Source organism: Choloepus didactylus, chromosome 7 (assembly GCF_015220235.1).
Source record: "Choloepus didactylus isolate mChoDid1 chromosome 7, mChoDid1.pri, whole genome shotgun sequence".
Lineage (NCBI taxonomy): Eukaryota > Metazoa > Chordata > Mammalia > Pilosa > Megalonychidae > Choloepus > Choloepus didactylus.
Genome location: NC_051313.1, coordinates 42,224,703 through 42,252,262, shown reverse-complemented (window position 1 = coordinate 42,252,262; position 27,560 = coordinate 42,224,703). Strand labels below are relative to the sequence as shown.

The 27,560-nt window shown below is 36.5% G+C and overlaps 1 protein-coding gene across 2 annotated transcripts in view; it reads left to right on the top strand.

The window, feature by feature from the left end:
- Positions 1 to 27,560, top strand: part of AFG1L (AFG1 like ATPase) — a 234,430-nt gene that overhangs the window by 180,638 nt on the left and 26,232 nt on the right. For both annotated transcript variants that reach the window (XM_037842307.1, XM_037842306.1), the window contains exons 9-10: positions 11,026 to 11,096; positions 11,353 to 11,453. In XM_037842307.1, coding sequence (XP_037698235.1) covers positions 11,026 to 11,096; positions 11,353 to 11,453 — 172 coding nt within the window. The remainder of the gene's footprint in view (positions 1 to 11,025; positions 11,097 to 11,352; positions 11,454 to 27,560) is intronic.

The window sequence follows — 27,560 nt, the reverse complement described above, 5'->3', positions numbered from 1 at the left end:
TGAAGTTTTTACTTTGAGGAATAAAGCTATGTTCTTGACATTTCCTACTTTAAAAAGTCAAGGGATCTTAGGTGCTTTTAGAATGGATTTTTAAATTTTAGTTTTATCAGTGCTGTTTTATTAAGAAAATGCTTCTGGGTTAACCATTTCATTCATTATACTTGAATTTTTATGCCCCACCTATCAAAAATAATTTGAGGCAACTTGCATTATAAAAGCATTCATAGTAGACCCACCATAATGACTAAAATGGAAAATGCAAAGTGTTGGCAAGGCTGTGGAATAAATGGAAGATTCATGCACTGCTACTGGGAGTATAAATTGGTTCAACCACTTTGGAAAAGTGTTTGGCAGTATCTCCTAAACTGAATGTCTATATACCCCATGAGCAGCAGTATCCTCCTAGTTATATAACAGACATGCATGCATATGTTTACCAAAAGACACGTACTGTCATGTTTATAGTAGCACTATTCATAGTAGCCCCAAACTGTAAACTATCCAAATGCTTATCAGAGATAAGTGATAATAAATTGAGATATTTTGAATGAAATAAAATAACTACTCCTACAGGCATCATCAGTATAGATGAATGTCACAAATACAGTATTGAGTGAAAGATACCAGACATATGATTCCATTTATATAGAAATTTATACAATTATTTATGGAAACTATTCAAAAACAGATGTGGTGGTTTGAAGCTGTATGTACCTCAGAAAAGCATGTTCTTAAATTTAATCCATTCCCTGTGGTGTGAACCCATCTTAAGTAGGACCTTTTGATGAGGTTACTTCAGTTAAGGTGTTGCCCAACTCAGCCAGGATGGGTCTTAAACCTATTACTGATGTCCTTCATAAGCAGAAGAAATTCAGACACAGAGAGAGAAAGCTATGGAAGCAAAAGGCTGAAATTCAGTGGAACCCGGAAGAGAATGGGGAGGCCAGGAGAGGCCACCATGTGCGTTGCCATGTGACAGAGGAGCCCAGGACCAAGGATCACCAGCAGCCAGCCCCGAAAAGCCAGTCTTCAGGAAGAAAACATTGCCTTGATGACACCTTAAGTTGAGCTTTCTTTTAGCCTCAATATCATAAGCAAAAAGTTCCCATTGTTTAACCCAACCCATTTCCTGGTATTTTCTTGAGCAGCCCAGGAAACTAAAACCACAGGCAAAACTAATCAGTAGTTGTTAGAAGTCAGAATAATGGTTACCTTTTGCAGTTGGGTGGTGACTGTAAGGAACATAAGGGAAGGTTCTGATGTGCTTGTAAAGTTCCATTTCTTTATGTGGGTGCTGGTTATATAGCCATGTTCATTTTGTGAAAATTCATTGAGCTGTACACTTAAGATATATATACTTTTCTGTATGCATATTATAGTCAATTTTAAAAAGAAGGCATTATAACAGCTTTTCACATGACAGCTACTCCTAAAATTAGAAACTGTAAGAAAGGGGAAAGTTATTCCTTACATTCGGAGGAGGAGCACTCAGGTAATAATTCAAGGCAGGGGTTAGTGTAAAACTACCATTCACTTAGAAATCTTATTTTTATAAAATATATTATTATTTTTATTTCAGCATTTGTAATCTTTGTTTTTTAATTTGATATTTCTTTTTATCAAAGTAATTCATTTAACTTTATGTCTTTAAAAGTTCAAATAGTACTGTAAAGCTTTTAAGAGAAGAAAGCAATCACCTGCCACACCCTTCTTCACCCCAGTCCAACTTCCCAGAGGAAATGACTTTCAATTCCCTTCACTTTTCCTGAGTAACATGCAAATTTGTTCTCAATGTTAGACATTATCTGTTGACTTTCCTCTATAGAATATGACAATTTAAATCTCTTACCCCTCTCTACATAAATACTTTTACTTTCCTGACTCTTCCAGCATAGTTACTCATCATTTTGGTTTAAATTGATATCTGATGCTAACATTATTACAACTATAATTTTCAGAGTTTGTAACATATTTTATTATGATTTTACGTTCACTTTCTTGTGCAATTTTTTACAAGTAAAATTTAAAATTCCCGCTGTAAAACAACTTGCTAGATTTTCCAAGTCCTGATCTATCACTAATTAATTTCCAAATTCTACCTTAAGAGCTATAAATATCCTCTCAGTATAATCCTAACACATTAAGAAATATGTCAGTTCCATTTTTTTTCCTTCCTGGAGACAATCCTTCTGTGACCCTCAATTTCCTTCTTCAATCTGGATTGATTGTTTTCTAGGTCTTCTGGATAACTGTGGTCCTGGCACTTTTATTTATCATCCCATACTGGGAATTTCTTTTTTTCTCTCCCCTGGGTTCAAGTTCCTGTTTTCTCTTTTCTGTTTTACTCTCTGTTCTAGTTTGCTAATGCTGCAGAATGCAAAACACCAGAGATGGATAGGCTTTTATAAAACAGGGTTTTATTTTGCTACACAGTTACAGTCTTAAGGCCACAAAGCGTCCAAGGTAACGCATCAGCAATCGGGCACCTTCACCGGAGGATGGCCAATGGCGTCTGGAAAACCTCTGCTAGCTAGGAAGGCAGCCGGCGTCCGCTCCAAAGCTCTGGCCTCAAAATGGCTTTCTCCCAGGACGTTCCTCTCCAGCAAGCTTGCTCCTCCTCAAAACATCACTCACAGCTGCACACACTGAGTTCCCTCTCTCTGAGTCAGCTCATTTATATGGCTCCACTGATCAAGGCCCACTCCGAATGGGCGGGGCCACACCTCCATGGGAACATCTCATCAAAATCGTCACCCACAGCTGGGTGGGGCACATTCCAAGCAAATCTAACCAGCACCAAAACTTCTGCCCCACAAGACCACAAAGATAATGGCATTTGGGGGACACAATACATTCAAACTGGCACTTTCTCCTACTGTTTTATTTTAGGATTTTAAAGATGTTGTTTCACTGTCCCCCCACCCCCACCCCAACCCGCCCTGGATGCTTTCAAGATTTTCTCTTTATTTTTCAGCAGTTTGACTGTAAAGTACCTAGGCCTGGTTTTCTCATATTTATCATGAATGAGGCCTTTCAGCAAATTTGGAAACTGTTTGGCCTCTATTTCTCTAAATTTCTTTTTCCTGTCTGATTCTTTCTCTCGAATTTCTGGGATTCCAATTATATATATGTTGGACTTGTTGTCTCTTAGACCCCTGAAGCTATGTTTCTTTTTTTCAGTCTCTTTTACTCTTTAGTCTTCAGATGGGGTTTCTATTGATCTGCCTTCAAGTTGACTAAATTTTGCCTTTGTTTTCTCCATTCTGCTGTGAAGCTTACCCAGTGAATTTTTAGTTTTAGTTCTTGTGTTTTCAGTTCTAGAACTTTAGTTCTATTTTGGTTTTAGTTGTGTTTTTTCCTGAGATTTCCTATTCTTTATTACAAAAATATTTTCCTTCACATCTTGGAAGAATTTTTAGGAAAGCTTCTCTAAATCTTTTGTCTGCTTATTCCTACATCTAGGTCATGTCAAGGTCAATTTCTGTTGATTGCCTTTTTTCATGATAAAGCATCACTTTTTCTTGTTTCTGTCATATGTTGAGTAATTTTGGATGGTATCCTGTGAATATTTTTGTCCTGGAGACTCTAAATTCTATTATATTTACCTAAAGTATTCACGTTTTTGTTTTTGCAAGCAATTAACTTGGTTGGACTCAAACTGCAAACTTTGTCTCTGGATGAAACATCAATCTCAGCTCAGTTTTTAAATCCTTAGATAGTTTGCTTGGAGTCTGCCCTGCATATGCGTGGTTTAGGAATCAGACAGAGATTTGGGCAGAATTTGGGACTCTCCCATTTAACTCTCTTCTAGTGTTTCTGTACAGGAATTCCTTCCAGTGTGGGAACTGTATGTTTTTCTGAATTCCAAGAAATATCAGTCAAGAAATTGGGAAAACAGAAAAAGAAATAATTTAAAGAGTTGAAATTTAGTAATTAGTATAGAGACTTATTTTTAAGACTCCACTGACATCAAGTTGAAAGCGAGAGCAGAAAAGGCTGGCAAGTAGAGTCAAAGATTAAGGTTGACATTTCTGGGGAAGTGAGACAGGAGCATATGGAAGGGAAGCAGTCACAGTCTGATTAGCCAGTCTTGCTTGTAGCTATTGTTTTAAGGATGCTGATAGTCCTGTCATTTGCTAAAGGTGGGACATTCTTATAAATTAAATAAATATTAATAAATTTATATACATAATATACAGATTGTATGAGTGACATTCTAAGAAAGATTTGGAAGCAAAATAAGTCCTTAAATTAGCAATTTTGATATTTGATTTGGTCAAAGTACTGTTAACCTTGCTAGGATACACAGATGTTATATTAGTTAACTACTGCCTAACTACTGGTGTTTTCCAGTGTTGGAATATTCACAATAGGCTATAATTCTTTGTAAATGTTTTAGCAGAAGAAATGCAAAGGGAAGAAGATGTGAATGTTGTGGAATATTCGAACATGAAATTAGAAATTAATCTAAAATCTGAAATGGCAAAAGTGATATCAATTTAAAAAAAAAAACACCAAAATCAGGATAAGTAGACAAAATATTTTCATTGTTCAAAATGGAGATAAGTTTATATAAGCAATAGGTACTCTAACACCCAACTTGAAAATGGTTTATGAACACAGTCTTAGCAGTTTTCCAATGTCAGTGCAAAACAAAATGTATTTTTCTATGTTTGGAATATTTGTCAACAAGCAAAGATTAGGACTATTGGATAGGGCAATTAATACTTTGGTTTTAAAATCTTTCATTTTAAAAATGATAACTTAAATTTATTAAATATTTTGGTATTTAAATCATTTAATTTAGCATTTATTTTATGTTAATATTTCCTGTTCTCAAATGTTTTTGTCAGATAGAGATCATGTTTATGTTATTGCAAGATACAATCTTGTCACAGTGTATTGGTTTATAATGGTAATAAGCCAGGTATTTATTAATGTATCGTTATATTACAGAAAATCTCTGTAACTTTTATTATAACCCTAGCATAGAAAAATGATTCACTGTTTCTTATTATAGGCACTCATTATTTGAAAACACATAAAGTATTGTGGTAAATACAGAATAACTTATAATTTCAGGAGTTTCAAGATTAATATCTATTGAGGAATTGGAAACCCTTTTTCTGGGATTCCTCTTCACTCTTCAGCTGTGTGATTGTCCCCAGCCCAACTCTGATTCTTCAGTCCAGGACTGCAGGTTTTCTCTTGGAGTTTTAGTTTCCTGCACAGTACTACCTCCATCTGTCTGTCCTCAGTCTGACACCTGTAAAAAATGGGTAATTCATCCCATATTTTCCCTTCTGCCAAGAGTTAGCTCCTGTTCAGAATCTGCCTGCTCCATTCACTCTTCAAGACTTCAGGCACCTATTTTGTATTTTGTCCATACTTAGTAGTTGTTTGTAAGCAAGGGGGTCAATTGGGGTGGAGTTTACCTAGTTCTTTTAGAAGCAGAACTCTTCTCCTTTGTTGTGACAGAGCAAATCCTCTAGTATCTCCCTGAGAAGGGTTCATGGGAAATATTTTTTTTTTTTTTTGAAGGCTCACATGTCCAAAAATGTCCTTATTTTACTTTCACACTTGATTAATAGTTTAATTAGGCACGAATAGTTTTCCAATAATGTTCTCTTAGAATGTTATACCATTATCTTCAAGCTTCTTTTATTGCTGTTGCAAAGTTTGATGGGCATTAGTTCTTGATCTTTTACATTTGACCTGTTTTTTCCTCTTGAAGTTTTTAGAATGTTCTCTCTTTAGTCTTGAGAGTTCAGGATAATGTGGAGTAAGCTTTTTCTCCCATTCCTTGTGCTGCATACTCATTGGATCCTTTCAACTTAGAAAGTCATATCCTTTAGTTCTATGAGACTTAATTTAATTCTTTTCCTTCTTTTATCCCTCTGTATTCTTTGGAACTCCTCCTGGTTAGATATTGAAATGCCTTGATTAATCTTTGAATTTTCTTTTATTCTGCCTTTTTTTCCCATCCTTTTGCTCTGTTTTCTGAAAGATAACATCAACTTTATCTTCCAATCCTTTTCCTGAATATTTTTTTTTTATTTGGCAGTCATATTTAGAGCCCTGTAATTGTTATTTTGGTTTACACCATCCTTTTTTTCCCCCTTTTGCTGTTGTTTTTTGGATGCAATACCTTTTTTCTATCTCTAGAGGTATTAGAGTTTTTTTTTTGTTTTTTTTTTTACCTTTTGTTCTCTGTATTTTTTCTATTTTTTAATGTTCTTTTTATTTTATCCTGGGGTTTTCCTTAAATGTCTGGAGATACTTGATTGTTTATTCACATTTAAAAATGAGGCATTAAGAAGCTGACTACATATCCTGTGTGTCTAGGCAGGGTTTTTTTTTTTTTTTTTTTTTTTTTTTACTCTTGTCCTATATTTTTATTTTTTTAAAAAATTAAAAAAAATTTAAAGTTGTAGGTTTATACAAAATCATGCAGAAAATACAGAGTTCCCATATATCCCTCTCATAGTTTTCCCTATTAACACTTTGCATTCTTATGGTACCTTGGTTATAATCGATGAAACAATATTATTAAATTTTACTATTAACTATAGTCCATAGTTTACATTAGGGTTCACTGTGTTGTACTGTCCTATGTTTTCTTTTTTTTTTTCTTTTTTATTTTTACTCTGGTAACATATATACAACCTAAAATTTCCCCTTTAACCACATTCAGATATATATTAACGTTCACAATGTTGTGCTACCATCACCACTATCCTTTACCAAAACTTTTCCATCACCCCAAACAGAAACTCTGTGCCAATTAAGCCTTAATATCTCATTCCCTACTTCCAGCACTTCTAGGCAGGGTTTTGATAGTGGGTGGGCTTCTCTGGAGAGTGATGAGGTGGCAGGCCATTTTTTTTCATTGGCGAGCCCCCAAATGTCAGTATGTGCAAGTCTTTCTTTTGGCTGTTCTGTCTCCCCCCAGAGATAAATCTTTCACTCTACTTTCTGAGATAGAAGCTTGGCTGGTAGGGTTCTGGATGCTGAAGAGGTAGGGGCTCATTGTTTAATGTGCAAGATTTCAGTATGGTGTCTTTCCCCCATTGTTCATAGTTGAAACTGCCCCAGATAGTCAAGTTCTCAGTTTCTGCTGGAGGATGGCTGGAATCTGGCTATCTAACTAGAGTGAGGGAACCTAAGGAGCTGCTGTTGTCTTGTTTTAAAGCAATGCCCTGCTCCCAGCCCAACTCCTTACTTGTACCTTCCTACGTATCTGGTAGTGCTGAGCCTTTTGAGGGTTTACTAGTAAGAACTGGTTTGCTTCATCTGGGCTCAGCATCCCACCTCCAACTTGCTGCTTTCTCTATCTAGGAAGATCTTTCTCCTCCACCTAAGGAAAGCAATACCAGTCTCTCCTTCTAGGCTCCCCTAGTCTTTCCGAGAGATTGTCTTAGAGAACTCATCCCCTAATTACTTGTCTTTGGGGAAAGTAAATCACCCTCTTCCCTCCCGAGACGATGGGAGAGGGAAGGCTCTTATCACAAATACTGGACACAAAGGATAGTGACTCCTGTTCCCCTTCTCCCTCCTTATAAAGACACTGTGGTGGAGTAAATGGTGGTGGTGGTGGTGGAGGGATGGCGAGTGGAGTAGGGCTGGTTCTCCTGCTTATTTAACCATGGTTACAAAACAGTTATTTGTGGCTCTTTGGCAGTTCTCTTTAGATAGTTGGGGGTACTTAGTACTTCCAACAATCAACTTTGAGCCTTAACTAAAATTCCAGGGTGAGAGGAAAAAGTTCCACTCAAAAAAACTGCATCATATTCCATTGACATATCCAAATGTACTTAACTAAATTATCCATCAATGGACATTTAGATTCTTTTTCACGTTTTTGATGTCACATACAGGGTCCTTGTAGTACTTAACCATTATTATTTGCATTGATGAAATTCCTGTGAGTGGAATAGCTGGGTGACAGTATGTGCATGTTTTTTAAGGCTTTCATTTCATATTATTTGCTTGCCCTGAAAATCTTGTGCCAGTTTTACACCATTCCAGCAGTGCATGAGAGTTTGCTTTTTCTCATACCTTGGTATGTTGGGATATTTTATCTTTTTCCTTATTTCTGCCAATTTGGTTAGAAGAATAGCACATTGTGGTTTTATTTTGCATTTGTCATTATTACTGAGAATGAAAAATTTTACATATGTATCTTGCCCATTGAGCTGTTTATGCAGTTTATCTGTTCAGGTCCTTTGCCAGTTTTTCTGTTGGGATTTTCAACTGTTTTATTTGTAGGAATTTTTTATACATTGAAAATATTAATTATGTACTGCAAATGCTGCCACTATGTTTCCCAGTTTGACATTGGGTATTTATTTTATTTATGATACTTTATTATAAAGAAAATTTAAATTTTTATGTATTCAGATCTTAGATAAGTGACTCAACTCTCTTATTCTCAGTTTTCTCTTCTGTAAAACTGTAATAAGAACATACACAACCTGGGGAGGTGGCGGTAATACACATAGATTACCTGTTAGTAGCTTAACAAATGATAACTTTTGTTGTTCCCTGTATGATGCACTGAAATAGTTGAAAATCATCTACCATTTTCACTAGACTTACAAAACATACTCACATATGTTTAAACTTGGTTTGAATCTGGATAATAAACAAAACTCTGAGTCTTTTAGGCTAGGATAGGCAGGCAAATTTTAATTTCTCCTCTTTTTAAATTATTATCCTTAAAAAAATTAATCCACTCTGATTGATGCATCTTTTTAAGTAGGGAAATCTGAAGTTTGAGTGGAATGTGAGAAGACTTGTGTTTCTTACAAGTTATTTGTTAAGGGCTTATGAATATATTCATTTCTGGTAAGGATTGCTTTCATGCCCCCCTGAATTATTTTATATCAATATAGGTACATGTAAAACAAACACACACACTAGGCCCTCCTGCTTTCAAGACAGAATATGAAGATGAGGTCCTTGTCCTCCAGAAGATAAGTAAAACTTACTCGCTGAGGGATGAGTTGACTTAAGGATAGATAATGGCTTGTTCAGTTGTAAGTTCCATAGAATTTATGGAACAAATGTTTTATGAACATTTATTATTAAACCACTTAACACTAATAAAAGTTTTTATTTTGCATTTTGTAACTTCTGAGTAACTTTCAGAAATGATATAATAGAATTCATATTAGATACTATTATAATTAAAAAAACTGCAATTTCACCATACATGAAAATCACATGTAGTAATTTCGCAGATGACTTGGAAGATGTGGCCTGATCGAAGTTACATCAGGCCACATTTTATTACTATAGTATACTAGAGAGTAAAAAAAAAAAAAAAAAAGAAGTCACCACTGAGGAAGTTTGTAAGCAATTGTTTATTCTGCAAATATGCTTTTGGAAAATTGCCTGTCTTCTCTCTTGGTTATTTTTCAGAATTCAGTATTCCCTCTCTATTGGGTAACATGCCTATCGTGAAGAGAGGTTTCCACAGCCAGCAGATGTCCTGGGTGACTGACATTGCCCTTTTCTGTTTATAGTCCTTAAAAAGCAGCTCATTTCTTTAGCAATTATGCTTATATAATGCCACTGCATGGTGGATACGTTCCCAAATGAGTTCTCAGAAATGATGCTGGCAGAGCCATGTATACTTACATGTACTTGGCATGGTCATTGACATTTACACTGGCTAGTATGATTTCTTTATACCTTTAAAATTGTTTTTAGTCTCTATAATCACTCTTTCTTTAATGCCATTTTATTATTTTAACACTGTTTTATTCAAATGCCATACAAAGCTTTATGTAACTCAAAATTTTCCTTGCAAAGTTAACCATTGCAAATGATATTTTTAAGATCTTTTGAAGAATTGTGTGGCATGGAATGTGACAATTCCAAATCCTTCATATCGATTATGTTTTGTTGCATTTTAAAGGCATTTGCTTTAAAACAGTTGAGCAATTACCTATGTTAGATGCTTGCAATCCCGATTAATATCTCAAGGGAGAAATTAGTTTAGATTTAGTTTAAGCTTAATCTAAAGAAAAAACGTCTGTCTTATTAATTTTCAATAAGACTTTATTAAGAATTGAGTTTAATTGCTTCCACACCTAGGCAAGAGTGATTGGTGTGTCAAAATTAAGCGTATTGGTAGGTCATCCTGTATAAGTTTGTATGTAGAGTTGAAGTAAACTTACATATTTACTTGAAAATTTTAATTTAACAGTGTTTATTTCTTCTGTCAGTTATTTAATTTTATTGATGGTGCTAATTTATCAACCCCTCCTTAAAAAAAAATGTGAGAGGAAAAAAGGCCACAGCATTATCACATTTATATATGTGGGTCCCTAAACCATATGGTGATTTCCAATTAGAATACAAAAGATTCTGTGATGAGACCAACTTCCTAATAGCCATGGTGTTGGGCATCACGAAGGAGAGAGTTTTCTTGAATTTCCAACAAGGACACTTTTGAGAGAAGCTGTGTGGTCTATAACTGCCTTGTACTAGAAGTCTGATAAAGTTATTGATGTGCAGATCAAGTTAGATTTCCAAGCTAGTAATTTAATTCTGGATGTTTGATCCTCCCAGTCAGTGGCTTAGCTTGATTTTTTTTTAAATGCAGCTTCAATATTTAATTTAACATGTACCCTCTTGGTAGAGATTTCAAAGAGTACTTTGCTGGATGCTTGACTGCCTTGTCTATTTGCTCTTGTTTTGCATGCAAGAGAGAGCCAGAAGCCTTTCTTCTCATTGTGTACACATAGTATTAATGGATTTACTCTGCCTGTATCGTCTCATTACTGGAAACAGCTAGAAGCACAGAAGTCTTTCAGTGTATGCAAATAAGGCAGAATCATCTACCTGAGAGTTAATATTCTCTGCTTTTAAGTGTATTCTAAATCTAATGTTTGTATTTAGAGCATAACATCCTGTTCTCTCTTTTTTATGGGCAAAAAGCTAAGCAGGCTCAGGCAGCTGTTTGATGTTGGCTTCAAGTGTTATTAATTTCATATTCTATTATTCTTTTCACTGTAGCACAAGTGAAGCTGATGTGGAGGCTGTCATGGATAAGTTGTTTGATGAGCTGGCTCAGAAACAAAATGATTGTACGTAAGTTAATTTCTCTTGAAAGAGAATACATTTAGAACACAATGCCCAATCTCCACTGACCAATTAATAAGTTCCATTGCTGTATATGGGTTGATGCCATGCTCAAGTGGCAGTCATTGTATCAGCATTTTGTCTAATTTATGTGTTGAATCATGTGCTATTATTCATCAAGCTATGCATTTCCTATCTGTAAGAGATGAATTTTAGAGTAATTATCCAGACAAGATTGAGTCTTTGTTCATGTTCCCATAGTAACTAGACCAAGGATTCTAAAAGTGCGAGGCAGAGAGCTGCGGCTGAATAAAGCCTGTGGAACCATTGCCGACTGCACATTTGAAGAGCTGTGTGAGAGAGTAAGTGTCCGAGCACGCCCAGACTCATTGGCCTTTGCACATGTTAAAATACTTCATGTTTTCCTTTCTGCCTGTTTGAGATTTTAAAATACTATTCACAGAGTCAGAACTGATTTTAAGGTCTCATTAACGGAAACACTCATCTGTCTATGCCATGTGCTTTTTATAGATATTGGCACAGGATTTGCACTCAGAGGCAAGTAAAGCGAAATTAGAAATACGGAGAGAATTGTCAACTGTTGCTGGAAGCAAAAAATAAAATCAGCTTTAGGGGTATTTCATAAAAGTCAAACATAAGGAATTTTTCTTTTTTTTTTTAAATTGAAGTGAGGTTACTATGTAGGAAAAGGAAGCTGAAGGAATAGTTCTGTGATCTAAGGAAGTGTGACATGAAAGGATTCCCAGTTCTCATCCTTACTGCCTACCTGGTAGTGCCACAATATCTGACCTGTCTGGGCTGGGGTCAATGGAAGTGGATTTTATTTAACTGGGACATCTATGTTATATAATAAATAACATGTTCATCAGAGAAAGAATGTATATACACCCAATTCATATAAATGAGAAGCACCTTGATTACAGATTCTTTGTAGATATGAATTATGTCTTTTGAAAGCTCTGGAATTCTGATTCCTCAGTGGATATTCAATGTATTTATCACTTGTGAGTCTTGAGACAAAATATCCAAATCACACATAACTTGAAGCATAATTCCTTGACTTACATGTATAAATTTTCATTCCAGCTGGTTTCTAATTTATCTTAACTTTTAGGTAACTAAAAGAAAATTGTTTTTCAGAAAGGGGGAAGAGAGAGTCTTTATTTATACCTGCCAGCCACTTTATGAGTACTTTTCTTAAAAGCTAGAAAAGATTTAACTACTTCTAACCAGTGTAAATCTATAATTTTTAAGCTGGAGAGGTAAGTTCAACCTGCAGTTGCTATTATAGAAATAAAGTGCTTTCAAACCAGTAAGGTATCTGCCGTTTGGATCCTCTAACAGGTGGGTAATGACAGTCTCGTTAGTCAGTCGATATAGGTGGTACAGATCAATCTTATTAAGGCCCTGTAACCTAATATCTCCAGGCAAAATTTTATTAAGGCTTCTGTTTAGCTGTTTACAAGTCTCATTGCCAGGGAAAGAAACTTGAGAAAAATCTTCTATAGCTGGAAGATGAGGTTCCTCCTCCTACCACAGAACGGGACCCAGTGGGGAAAGGGAGGGAACAGACCTGTTGAATCGTGGGGTGATAAGGTAAAGATGGTCTCTTGGAGCAGATACTGGGTATTTACCTAATTTTTAAAAAATGTGGTCTTTATTTGAGGAGATTTAGTATCAGGAAAATCCACTTATCAGAGAGCAAAATCTTGACAGTCTACTTACTGAATAGGAGTGGCAGAAAGAAGGTTAAAAACTGAAAGTAACACATAACAATAAGTGATTTTATCTTATTTGACAAAAATATAGATTATAATAGCCACAATGAACTAAACTGTAAGATAATAAAATACTACATCCTTTGCTTAAGAATTTGGTTGTTCAGTCCTATAGAAAATGATTTTTATGAAAATATTTAAGGATTTCATCAGTTTTTCCAAATTCCTCTATTAATTCATTAATATTTCAATTATTTTCTTTTGAATCTTTTGTGATGTCATTACCCTCATTTATTTTTTCTTCTTCAAGTGGGCCAGGTCCTCATTTGTCAGTGGCTTTGTAAGGATGGGTTTGCCTTTTATCTACATTGCAATTGTGGAATATTTACTACATCGGGCAAGTGCTGATAACTGACAAATGACATTGACAAGATGGGAGGGTTGGGGGCTAGCTATTACAGTTAAACTGTGAGGGGTATTTGAGTAATAGCTACATTTTTAAGTGGTCAGTTCCTTCATGACAATTTTCTTAAGATGATTTTGCTTTTCCTTGCAACCTTATAATTGTGGCAACTCTGATATTGAATACTTACATGAAGAGGACCCTTGAAATTATTCAGCTTCACAGTAGTCTAAAACTCTTAATTACTTGTAATGTTCTATGAGCAAGGCTAAATAGTTGTCCAAAATTGCTCAGTAAAGTAAAAAACATGTCCATCTCAATGTAAAGGAGCAGGCACTCAGTGTGTCTGCAACAGTCCCAGCTTTGAATAGCTTATCCTGGTGTCCTGGAGGCCTGTGAAGCCCAAGACTCACCCAGCCACCCCTCTTGACACCACCACAAAACACCTACGCCAAGTAGTGGAGGGGGTGACGGTCTCTATTACTTTTGAACCATGGCCCCTTCCAAGAAAAAATAAAGTATTTATAAACTTATAAATATATTAGGGAGAATCCTCTCTGTTGGTGTCTTCATGTGAAAGAAGGTTTCGATTGGAAGCTCTTGATATGTGCCTTAAGGAAAATTTTAAAAGGCCTAGGGCATCCTCTGTTCGCACACCTCTCTCCCTTCCTGCTTCAAGCACTGTTTCTCAGATCAGGAGTTCTGCAGGCTAACATCTAGCCTCTTGGTATCTCCAGGATTCTGTTTTTTTGCAAATCTATGATTCAACACTGTCATGCTCAGAAAAGCAGTCCAAAGTAGGAGACCCTGTGGCACCTGTATAATAATAACAACTAACATTGCAATATAACGGGTATCATTCTAAGTACTTCATATGTATTAAGTCATATGATGCTTACAATAGGTAGGCACTTTTATTGTCCTCATTTTATAGATGGAGAAATTGAGGCACAGATATGTTAAGTCACTTTCCCAAAGGTTACACAGCTAGTAAGTGGCAGAGCCAAGGCTTGAACCCCTTGGATGTCTGAGAGTCAGCTTTTGTGTGCTTAATCTCTACATTATATCTGAAAATGGTCCGGACAAGTTCTGCATTAAATCTTTATAAAATTCTAGATCTGTGACAGACGGGAGCCAACTCTGTCTCTGTGTTCATGCAAAAGAAAGTTTTATTATACTCATTCCTATAGGTTTTTATAGCATACAAGGTGGTCTCCTATGTGACTGTTTTCAGGTATTTCAGGGAGGGTGCATTTTTTCTAAAGCCATAAGGTGTGATTGCATGTCTTTGATCTCAAGGGACAATCTCTTAGGGGCTAGACGGGAGACAGCAGGAGCAGGAGACAGGAGCACGGAAGGAGCCCGGCTATGTCCTTATCTAAATTGGTGCCTGCCTTCAGGCACGCAAAACTTTGGCCTTCTCCCAGCCTGGTGCCTGCCTTCAGGCACACAAAGCTTAGGAGGCGGCCTCCCTGATAACCTATCAAGCCAGGGAACCTTCCGTGTCTCCACATCTCCCCCCTTTTTATTATGATTATAGTTTGGTGTAATGACATAAAGTTCATTTATAGGGATATCATGGGGGTTCCGGGAACGGGCGCCATGTCTTCTTAGGCTGGTCTATCCGCACTGGAGTTAGCTTTGGGAGGTATCTTCTTTGTACAGTTGTTATAGCACAGCATCGTCGGTCCTCTGGGAAATAGGACGGTGGGCTCCAGGGTTCCATTGGGCTGTTTTGTGACAGATAACCTTTTAAAAATAACTGAAATTATAATTGGCAGTATTACATTGTTGTTTGATGTTATGCACATTAGTAACCAAAAGAAGGTTAGAAGTTTTTAATTTTTATAACATTGTCTAAACATTTTTTTTTTTTGCAATTTATAACATATTACATGAATTTAATTATTTTTAGTAGTTTATTTATTTTCCAAGGTGAAAGAACAAATTCTTTGTAACTGTTGGGAATAAAAAGATATTCTTTAGGGTTTGAACTTGAGAAAGTAAAATGTTAAAAGTTATTAGGTTTGAAACAGTATATATATTTTTTGTATTTAGTTAAAGTTAAGGAAAAGACTTAGATTTTTTAAAAGTGAGAAGACAGTATTTTTAAATAACCAAGGACATGATAAACTTAACATATATTAAGTGCAAGGAGTTATTTTGATAAAAGAGACTTTTTGCATCCTATACTGATTATTTAGAAAAACACTTCTATAGCCTTTTATTAAGAAATAACACTGCAATAATTTAAGAAAACCTTTTTCTTAATAAAAACAGCAGGAGACCTTAATGTGAGGAGCTTGCAATACGGTGAGGAATGTTTATATTTTGTGAATTATTAGGCACATACCCACAACATTGAATATTAATTACTGCTTTGTGTGGTGGTGAAAATATTTAATGCTATTTTGTTTTATAAAACCACTCTTTTCTTTAAGTTCTGAGGTTTTATTGTTAAGCAGTGTTGTTACTAGTTTTTACCATTTTTTAACTTTGACCACAGAAATAATTGTTTTTACAAACTTTTTGCAGCTTTCTGTACCTGTCTTTCAACCTTGACTACAGAAATAAATTTTCCACGTTACAAACCTTCTATACAACATGCTATTACCACCAAAATCAAACTTGTTAGAATGATGCTAAACATTTAAAACAAAACATTTTTTATAGAGAGAGGAAGTTAAAGTTCTTATCAGATTCCTCAGTAGAGATATTATTTTATGACACTGGTTTTTCACACAAATGCAAACTGTGTAAACTGCACAAAATTTAAAAGGAGAACTACAAATTTGGGGTTATAGTTAGTGGAGCTGAAACCCACTGAGTTTGCATGCACGACTCTTGGATTAGCTTAATTAGCCTTATACACAATAGACTAATTGAAACAAAAGAAAGCAAAGTGAATACAATAAACAAAAAATTACACATTTACCCAGCACAGGGAAAGTTTGAATTGCAAAGCTACCTTAATTCAGATGCGTTTGGTGTTTGTCTGTGGCGGGCGTTTTCACCTGAACTTCCCAGTCCTGGTACTCTAGGAAAAATTTCTAGGCAGCTGTTTAAGTATAATGGGGTAAACAAGATTGCCAGCTAATACCACCTTGCGAAGACAGCGTTGCAAAATTGGTGCGGCACCTCTAGGGAGGGAAGGAGGCGGTGGTGGCGATAAAGGAGGAAGGGGAGGGCGTGAGGCTATGGTCGTTTCCCCACCGCCTTTATCAGCTGGCGGTATGGGCGCCGAGGGCTTGGGTAGGAGGCATTCATTGGAGAGAGCAACGGTTTCTCTTTCAGGGGCCTCAGTTTCAGAACTCTCAGTCTGGGCAATATGAAGAGGGGCCAGGGCAGTGTGAACAAGAGCCCATGTAGTAAATGTTTTAGAGGAAACTTTTTGTCCTTGCTCAAAGTGGCGCTTTAAATTTTGTCCAATGCACTCCCACACATCTTAGTCTAATGTGCCTTCCTCAGGAAACCAAGGGTTATGTTGAACAAAATCATGTAATAAAGAGTACAAATTATCTTCTGAAACAGAAGCTCCACTAGTCTGCAGCAGCTGCTGTAAAATTAAAACATACCGGCACTGGGGAACACTGAGAGACTGACCCATATCGTTGAGTGGCCAAAACTACTGAACCACCGCAAGATAACTTGCTTTTACTTACTGCGCAGCTTCCAAATGTCGTGGTCAGGACTAGAACTCCTCACACGGGGCACCAGTTGTGAAAGAAGGGAGCCAACTCTGTCTCTGTGTTCATGCAAAAGACAGTTTTATTCTATTCATTCCTACAGGTTTTTATAGCATACAAGGTGGTCTCCTATGTGACTGTTTTCAGGTATTTCAGGGAGGGTGCATTTTTTCTAAAGCCATAAGGTGTGATTGCATGTCTTTGATCTCAAGGGACAATCTCTTAGGGACTAGACAGGAGACAGCAGGAGCAGGAGACAGGAGCACGGAAGGAGCCCGGCTATGTCCTTATCTAAATTGGTGCCTGCCTTCAGGCACCCAAAGCTTTGGCCTTCTCCCAGCCTGGTGCCCGCCTTCAGGCACACAATGCTTAGGAGGCAGCCTTCCTGTATAACCTATCAAGCCAGGGAACCTTCTGTGTCTCCACATAGATCTACCATGAAGTACAATGGGATACATTGTAAACTCACATCTGAGCAGAGCTTTGAGTCTTTTATGGCACAAACATCTGGTTGCGGAATAGACACTCTTCAGTCTTGAGAGCCCCACTCTTTGTTGAGACCCTAAGTACGGAACTGTCCCACTCACGTGCTTTCGCATACCCACTGGGAATGGCGTATCAGTACAGACGCCTCCTCTTCCTGAAGGTTACATAGGGCCTCTGCCTTCAGGCTAGGGGCCTCAAGCCTTAGACAGCCTCATCTCTGTGAGGTTTCATAAAAATAGTATCATTTTCTCCACCTGCTATTATGTGGAAAAGGTTGAGAAGCACTACCTTAGAAAATTGTAGGAGGGCAAAGGAGAACATGTTCGTTCTCAGTGTGTCCTGTCTTTCCCTCCATAGAAGGTCGGCAGTAAAGGAAAGTGAAGCAGGTTCGTTTTTGTAGACATTGATGAGTTGTCAAGTTTCCTTTCCTTACATTGACACATTTACCTGGCTCAATCAGAGGGTAGTGGAGAAGTTAGAAATATGTTTATTAAGTCAGTGTTTTGTTTTTTTTTTTACATTTTTTTATTGTGAAATGTATATAGGAAAATGATAACTTCCACAGTACAATTTAAGAAGAAAGTTATGGAGAAAATTTCAAAGAATGTTATGGGTTACAGTTCCACAATTTCAGTTATTTCCTTCTGGATGTTCTAATACACTAGACACTAAAAAAAATATTTATATAATGATTCAGTATCCATAACATTTTGTTAAATCCTGTCTTGTTTGTTGCTACTCCTCCCTTCATTTGATCACTGTCTTAACCTTCAGGGATATCTGGGCAGTGTCAGTGGTTCTTAGCGTGTGTTTCACACAGCCCCAAGGGCCCCTGAAACCCTTTTCAGAAGTCTTGAGGTCAAAACTTTCCATAATAATACTAGGACATTATTTATCTTTTTCACTGTGATGTCATTTACAGTAATTGTGCAAAAGCAATGGTGGGGAAATCTGCTGGCATCATGCACTCACGGTGAAAAAAAAGATCCAGTTCCACTTAAGAAAATCCTTGATGAAACGGTAAAAAATTATGAACTTTGTTAAATCTCAACCCTTGGGAACATGTCTTTTTAATAGTCTTTGTGATAAAGTGGGAAGTACATAAAAAACACTCCTGCTATTTAACAGTGGTTGTCTCAAAGAGAAATACTTGTGCAATTGTTTGAGTCGCAAGCTGAACTGGTCACTTTTTTTTCAAGGAACACCATTTTTACTTGAAAGAATGAGTGACAAACTATGGTTGTTCAGAGTTGGCAGATGTTTTCTCAAAGTGTTTGGCAGAGACATTTCCTTGAAAATGAACAAAGTCTGTCACTTCAAGGAAAACAACAGTATTTGTTGACAGTGATAAAATTTGAGTATACAAGTGAATATTAGGATTTTGGAAAGCTTGTTTCCACCACCATAAGCTTGACAGCTTCTCAGTACTTACACATTTTTCTGATGAGATTGATGGTGATATTAACAAATGTAATATTTTGAAATTGGAAACATTTGGAAGATCCGTTTAACTCATTGAACCAATCTTTTCCAATAACTGATCTAGGCTCTTACAAAATCATGAACGTCAAAAGATCCATTTAAAGTGGAACACCAATGGATGTTTTTAAACAGTTTTATTCACACACCATACAGTCCATCCCAAGTGTACAATCAGTGGCTCTTGGCATAATCATGTCATTATGCATTCACTACCACAATCGATGTAAGAACTTTCTCATCTCTCCAAAAAAAAAAAAAAAAAAAATCCCATCCCCCTTATACCCCCTTATTATTGCTGCTTAGCTTTGGTATAGCGCCTTTGTTACAAATTATGAACGCAAATTACAATATCATTGTTAACTATAGTCCTTGGTTTGCATTAATTGTATTTTTCCCATATACCACCCTGTCATTAACCCTTGTAATAGTGATGTACATTTGTTCTAATTCATATAAGAACTTTCTTATATTTGTAAAATTAACCATAATCATTGTGACATACACAACCCTAGCCTTTCCCCTTTTAACCATACTTACACTCAGCATTGTTAATTTCACTTACAGTAGAAACACCAATGGATTTTAATATGACAGAATTCAAAATATTGTCAAAATTTCAAATACTACTTTTTTAATTTTTAATTTTATTTTAATTAGACTTCATTTTAGAAAAGTTTTAGATTTACCCAAAAATTGGGAAGATAGTACAGAAAGTTCTTATATACGCTGCACCCTATTTCCCCTATTATTAATATATTAGTTTGGTACATTTGTTACAATTAATGGACCAATATTAATATATCATTATTAACCAAGTGTATACTTTATTCAGATTTCCTTAGTTTTTACCTGATGTCCTTCATCTGTCTGAGGACCCCATCCAGGCTACTACATTACTGTGTCCAGACTGTGACAGTTTCTCAGACTTTCCTTGTTTTTGATGACTTGACAGTTTTGAGGAGTACATTCAGGTATTTTGTAGAATGTCCCTAAGTTGCGATTTGTCTGATGTTTTTCTCATGTTAGCCTGGGATTATAGGCTTTGGGGAGGAAAAGCACAGAGATATATTTCTATCACATATCAAGGGATCATTGTTGATGTGAACCTTGATCACCTGGCAGAGGGGGTGTTCATCAGGTTTCTCCACTGTAAAGTTACTTTTCCTTGCTACCCTCCCCCTCCCCTTAGTGTACTCTTTGGAAGGAAGTTCTTTTCAAATTTTCAGGTACCATCAAAGAAGAATATCCATAATTATTAAAATTATTAAAATAATTTTCCCTTTTCCTACATATCTATGTGAGGTCAGATTTCCTTATATGCTTTAACAAAAACAAAATATCCAAATAGATTATGTATAGAGGCAGATATGAGAATCCAGGCAGTAAAGAGATTTGCAAAATGTAAATCAATGCCGCTCTCCCTACGAAATCATTTTCATTTTGGATGATATCATTGTTCTTCATAGAAATGTTATTTATGTTAATTTAATGGATTTACTGTGATGGGTTTATCATTGCTACTTTAAATTGAATTAATAATATTTTTATATGTTTTCATCTTTAATTTCTAATGTGGTAAATATTGGGAGAGATTATCCACACACGAAAGTTATACGGGTTCCTCGATAATTTTCAAGAGTGTGACAGGGTCTTGAATCCAAAAAGTTTGAAAACCACTTGCTTTAGGGTTAAACTTCTGTGGACTAAAAATGAAAGAACCGTATCCAAAGAAAGCAAGCCAAAATGAAGTTCTAAAGGCTTAATGAGTAAACTGACTATACCTGAATTTTGCTTATTGAGAAGTGTAATTTTTACACCTGCAGAAAATTGTTCTCTCATTTGGTAACTGTGCTCACAAGTAACTGTTTACAAGAGCAGTTTGTTATTTGCGTCTTAAAAATAATGACGGGTGGCCAGGTGTGTTTGCAAAAAGTCTAGGCAGAAAAATGTATCATTTGATGCATATGCATGGTTATCCACATTGTTCACTATCAACTTCTTATTTGTACATTTTCTTCTTTGGTTCTTAGTACCCTCAGATAAGGGTTTTTGGCCTTCATCTGTCTATTAATCTTGATTATATCCTATTACCTTACACATTGTTAGACAATACTAAAGAGTATCTCTTGGGGGTGTTGTTAAAGGACATTTCCCATCTCTTTTATGCTTTATTTGGTTTCATGTATTCCAGATTAAACCACTGATTGGGAACTACTTCTGGTTTATAGCCTGTGCTTGGTACACTTAGTAAATATTAAAGGATGAATAGCTTTTATTTCTACTATTTGGCCAAGAGTCAAGGCTGATGGTGCTTGGATACCAACAGTGGTGATTAGCATCAGGGAATAAGGGTATTAATCACCACAGCTGAGGCAGCCCAGGAATTTCCTTGGCCCTTTACCTTCCCAACAGCAAAAACCATTCTTGTAGCATCATTTCCCAAATATGCTGACTCTGCCAATACCATGTCCAAATAAGGCAACCAGCCTGGCTAAAGCATAGGACAGATATGGCAGAAAAGAGAGTGCAAGATGTTAGTAGAGAATAGGTCAGATTCTTGCAGGGAGGAATATAAATCTAATGCCAAAAGTAAGCCCCAGATCTTTTATCCTCTTTCTTTCCTTGCCCACGTTTTTAGTCAACTCTTAAGTGAACAAGGCACAGTCTTGATGTTGGAAGGCACCTCAAAAGTCATTTTATCTTTCCATGTGAGACCAAGAGAAGAGATGTTTAGTTGGTGCAAGATCTGTATTTCCTAAACAATTTAACTCGTATAGTTTGTTCAAATACCATAATTGCATGGAACTTTTAATAGGAAGTGAGACCTGGTAGGTTTGCATAGGTTAGTGTGAAATAGCAACACATCCCAAAGTAATTTAGACAGAGAATAAAAATATATATGCAGGGCCCCTCTGAGGAGCTGGGGGGAAAATGCAGAAGTGTTGGGCTTCCTCACCTGGATTGTTGCTGATGTTCTCACAAACATTGAGGACTGCCGGTTTGATGTGCCAAGTCCTCTGTCACGAGACTTGCCCTTATGAAGCTCGTTACTGCAAAGGAGAGGCTAAACCTGCTTATAATTGTGCCTAAGAGTCTCCCCCTGTGTACCTCTTTGTTGTTCAGATGTGTCCCTCTCTCTCTTGCTAAGGCAACTCAGAGGGTCAACTCACTGCCCTCCCCGCTACGTGGGATCTGACTCCCAGGGGTATAAATCTCCCTGGCAACGCGGGATATGACTCCGGGGGATGAATCTGGACCCGACATTGTGGGATTGAGAACATCTTCTTGACTAAAAGGAGGATGTGAAATGAAACAAAATAAAGTTTCAGTGGCTGAGAGATTCCAAATGGAATCGAGAGGTCACTCTGATGGGCATTCTTATGCACTATGTAGATAACCCTTTTTAGGTTTTAATGCACTGGAATAGCTAGAAGTAAATACCTGAAACTACCAAACTCCAACCCAGTAGCCTTGACTCTTGAAGACAATTATATAGCAATGTAGCTTACAAGGGGGGACCGTGTGATTGTGAAAATCTTGAGGATTGCACTCCCTTTATCCAGTGTATGGATGGATAAGTAGAAAAGTGGGGACAAAAACTAAATGAAAAATAGGGTGATGGGGTGGTAGTAATTTGGGTGTTCTTTTTTACTTTTTTTTTTAATTCTTTTTCACTTTTTCTGGTACAAGGAAAAATGTTAAAAAAATAGATTGGGGTGATGAATGCACAACTATATGATGGTATGGTGAACAATTGATTGTACACTGTGGATGACTGTATGGTATGTGAATATATCTCAATAAAATTGAATTTTTAAAAAAAGTCATTTTATCTTACCATTCAACCTCCCTGTAATATCCTGGGCCTCTTGTTGCCTTGCAGTGCCAATTTTGGGGATGCAGTTAAGATGTGTGAGAAGGAATATAAGGCATATGCAGATAGCTGTAAAATATCAACATATATACCTACATCTAGCCTGTTTCACATGACCTGCAGAATTATAAAGACGGTATTAGAGTAAAGTCTCCTAAGTAACCTGTTCCATAATTTGATTTATAAAGGTAAGATATGTACAAGTAACTTCTTACTCGATTTCATTTCATTTTCTGAAATTTTGCACAAAAGAGAAAAATAGAATTCTCTGTAAGGTTGGACCAAAGGATTCATTTTTACTAATTGTTGATTGTGATTTGTATCTTCCAAAGCAATCTCTGTGTATTGGTTTTAAAATTGTTGCTGTGTTTTTATATGTTTTGTTGATGTTTTATTATTTTAAAGGATAAGAGGAGAAAAGACTTTTAAAAGAAATGCCTTTGAAGAAAGGCTGGATTTGAAATCTGAAAACCGTAGCCACTTAAAATAACTGTGGTCATTTCCCTGATGAATGGTGGGGTGGGGTGGGGTGAAGAAAGAAAGGAATAAAGAAAATCTGGGTCAATAGAGGACACCTTCCTACTTTCTTCCCTTGGCAGGTTTTCTATTATAGAACAAACTGTGTGCTGGACAGTCTGGCCCAGCTTCCATTTCCAGACCAGAGGGAGAACATACCTTAGACGGTGCCGCTGCAGAGAGTCAACTCTGCAAGCCATGGACTCCTCAGACCGAGCTGCCTGAAGCATCTCTGAGGGAGGAAACTTGCTTTCATTCTCTGTGCATGTATTTGTGTGGTGCTGCTAATGAAATGGTTTCAGAACATGTTGGTCCTGGTAATGAGGAGTCAGGGACCTTGGATTCAGAGGGTCTCAAGGGAAAAGCGAGTGTGCGGGAATGGTTGGTCACCTTCGACCTCTGTCTCAGGAATAAAATTATTTTGAATAAATACAGCTCCTAATAGATGCAACTCCTCCTATTCCTTTTTAAATTACTTCTGCTCTAGGAATGTATGACAAACTAATATTTAATATTTGCTTCAATCTTTGGGATGAATATGTCCTTTACTTGTTCAGACAGTGATTAAGAAGTATGAATAAAAATTTAAAAATTAAAGGGATAATTAATTTAAAAAAATAGATTAAAAAAATTTAGAGTAATTTATCTTACTTGACTTTTAATAAAAAATGCATCCCAGCCCTAAATAATGATTGAGAATAGTTCTTGAAACAGAAGACCAATAAGATGAAATGATTACTAAAGCATTGAGAGAAAATATATAGACCAACCAATCAACATGACTGATAAATACTTTCAAAGTACTTTTTTGATTTTAAAAAACAGCTTTAACTCTGATGGCTTTTCTGATGTTTACCTACCAACTGTCTTTTTTTTTTAAACAAAAAAAATTTTTCTTTTTAATCAAATAATTCTTTGATCCAGTAATTTTTAAGTATTTGTTTCCCATCATGGAGTTTATGATTTGATATACTTCAAAGTACTTTCCCACAAGATTAAACCCATTAACTCATAATTAGTAATTACTTAGTACATGGCCAATTGGAATATTCAAGAAGATACATCTCATTAGATAGTCTATTATTTTGAGATATATTTACCAAAAAAAGTTTAGAAATTGTTAGACTTTACTATTTTTGTTTCCTAAAGTAGCTTATTGAAGAAATGAGGAGGTATTATTGAGTCAAGCCAAATAATTTGAGAAAATATTAGCAATGAACTGTAGTATCACAGGAATTCCAAGATTTGCATGTATTTTAGGATCAAATATTATTTAGCTCTTTTATCTTTTATTGTTAATCAAGAAATATACGCCATGTAAGATTCCCCTCCCAAATTGTTACATTGATTCGATGAACTTATTGTGAAGTGCTTCCATGTTTGTATGCCACTATTTTATGAAGAATATGAAAGAAGTTTAAGAAGTTTCTTTCCAAGACTTTACAGTATTAAAGTAAATAATAGGAACCAAATGCCAGACAGTATGGTAATCTGTAAAGAGGCCCAACTGAGTCAGAAGAACTAAATTCCAGTCCATACTCAGAAACTGTGTAGCCAAATGGCCTTAAGCCGGTCACTTAACCTCTCTGTATGATGTAACCAGCTAATTTCTGTGATTTCTTTCAGCTATAACAGTCTACTTTAAAGAGCTTCACTCCTTAGTTGAGTATTATGAATGCATCAGGAATTAAAAGTAAGGAAGGCTCCAGGGAGACATGAGATTTAAGGAGGAAATTGATCTTAACATTTAAAAGTGAGTAGGATAGAGGTGAGCAAAGTGACTGTATTTCAACCATGAGCTGAAGCCAAGCACAGCCTGTTTCAGGGGTGACAGAAGATATTTGTCTAATGGGTGCATGGAGCGTGTTGGAGAGAAAAGGGAAATAAGATTGAAAACCTCAGAACTGCCATAACAAGACAGAGAAATGTAGACATCTTGCCATGACACACACAGAATCATTTCAGGTTTTGAGCTGGAGCATGGTACATAAAGTAATGTTTTGGGAGGATTAATAGGACAGTACATTCCAGGGGAGCTTGGAAATTTCAGCAGCAAATTCCAGTGGGTCAGCAAATTGTATCTCCTCTTGGAGGAAACTTGGCTAGATAAACCAACATGCTAGATAATTGTTTAAGTTGTCTTCTGCTGGGTAACAAATGGGGCCTACCATTTTTATATTTTATGACACTTCTGTGCAGTCATTCAACAAATGTTTTCTGAGTACTTAGTAGAGGGCTGTTATGGTGCTAGGTGCTGCATGGGCTACCAAGATGAATGAGAGTCATTCTCCCCATTTACACAGTCTTAATTTAGAAGAGAAAACGTGGTCAGTACATATATAACTAGCAATTGATGATGAGTACTACAGGATCTGTATGACCAGAATGCTGTGGGGCCTCAATGAGAAATTTGGCCTTGCAGACTGGAGGGTGTATTAGTTGTTGAGGATTCTGCTGTGGAGGTGGGGGGAGTGTGGTTGTTCCTGAGCATAGAGGGCCAAGACGGCAACCTTTGTGGTCCCTGCCTCCTCTGAAGTTTTATGTTTCTATGAAAGACACAGAGATACGAAATTACAGAGTAAATTCAAATAATTGCAGACTCAGGAGGGTCCAGCCTCATTAATTACAGAGTAGCTCCTATTAGACACAACTATAAACTCTGGAAAAAAATATTTAAAAAACAACTCTCTGGAAGGCACCGGTGAGCAACCAAAAGCAGGGGAAAGTGGAGGGTAGGCAACACTTGGACACTTGGGTGGATGCTGGGTGAATTTCTCATTTTTATACTTTTTCACCCGAGACCAGATCACAGTTGGCCTCATGCAGACCATCTAAAACTCGGTAGAAACCTGCAGTGTTCCTGGCTTGAGGAACCAGTGGAGAGCATTCTGAGTGACCTCAGTGGCTGGAAAGTAAAAGGAGAAAGCAATAGAAGAGCCCCAAGTTCTTCATATAAACTCTGCCCAAATCTTTGACTTAACTGGGAACTGTACATGCATAAGGCTAAAAAACTGGACAGATATTTCTGCTGTTGCCTGTCACAGGGGAGATAAACTTTGGAGCTTGAGACCAGCCAACTTAATTACCTGCTAAAAAAAAGCAACAATTAAAAATCAGCAATATTTGGAGGAATATGAAAGAATCCCAAGTCTTCACAACATATTGTTCACAATGCCCAGAATACGATCCAAAATTACAAGGAGTATGCAGAAACAGAAATATTGGGCCCATTTTCCAGAGAAAAGACAATCAGCAGAGACTGACCCTGAGATGACAGAGAGGTTGAAATTAGAGACAAGGATTTTAAAGTAGCTTTTATATCTGTATTCAGTGATGTAAAGGAAAATATACTAGACATGAATGAACAAAGTAAATCTCAGCAGATAAATAGAAAGTGTTAAAAAAAAAAGCCAAATGGAAATTCTAAAATCAAAAATTTAAAATTCTAGGGCTAGAAATTTAAGAAATTACTCTGTATGCATAATACCAGTTTGCAGGTGACAGGAGAGTCAGTGAATTTGAAGACAGAACAATAGAAATGATGCAGTATGAAGAATAAAGAGGAAGATATTTCAAAAAAAAAACAAAGAACACAGCCTGATGACATAAGGAACTATATCAAAAGGTTTAACACGTATGTCACTGGAATCCCAGAAGAAAAGGAGAGAGAGAATGGGTCAGAAAAAAATTGTTTGAAGAAATAATGGAAAAATTTCCAAATTTAGTTAAAAAAATAAATAAATTTACAGATTCTAGAATCTCAGCAAACTCCAAGCAGGATAAATACAGAGAAGATCACTCCTGGCACATCATAATGAAATTACTGAAAACCAAAGATAAAGAAAATGTCAAAGCAGCCAAGAGAACAACAACATGATTGAAGACTGACTTCTCATTAGAAGCAATGGAGACCAGAAAACAGTGAAACATTATTTTTAAAGTGCTGGAAAAAACAACCTGACAATCCAGAATTCTATATCCAGAGAAATTCAAAGTCATGGCTGCAGCTTGGGTACTATGTAGGCACATAGTGTGCTTAAACAGGTGAGATGGGTTGAAGTCAGTGTGGAGGGCAGTTTGGATTAGAACCTTCATCAGCATAAAACAAACTAGTCATTATTTACTTATTTTTAAACACAACTGGTTTGGATAATCTGGCGATGATGTGTAAGACTGAGGCTCTTGCTATCTATTTAGAGCCTTGAGTGTATTAGGTAAAGGCACTCCTCCAGACGGAAGTGGAGCGAAGGGAGTAAATGATGCCTTTTTGTGAAAAAGGGGTG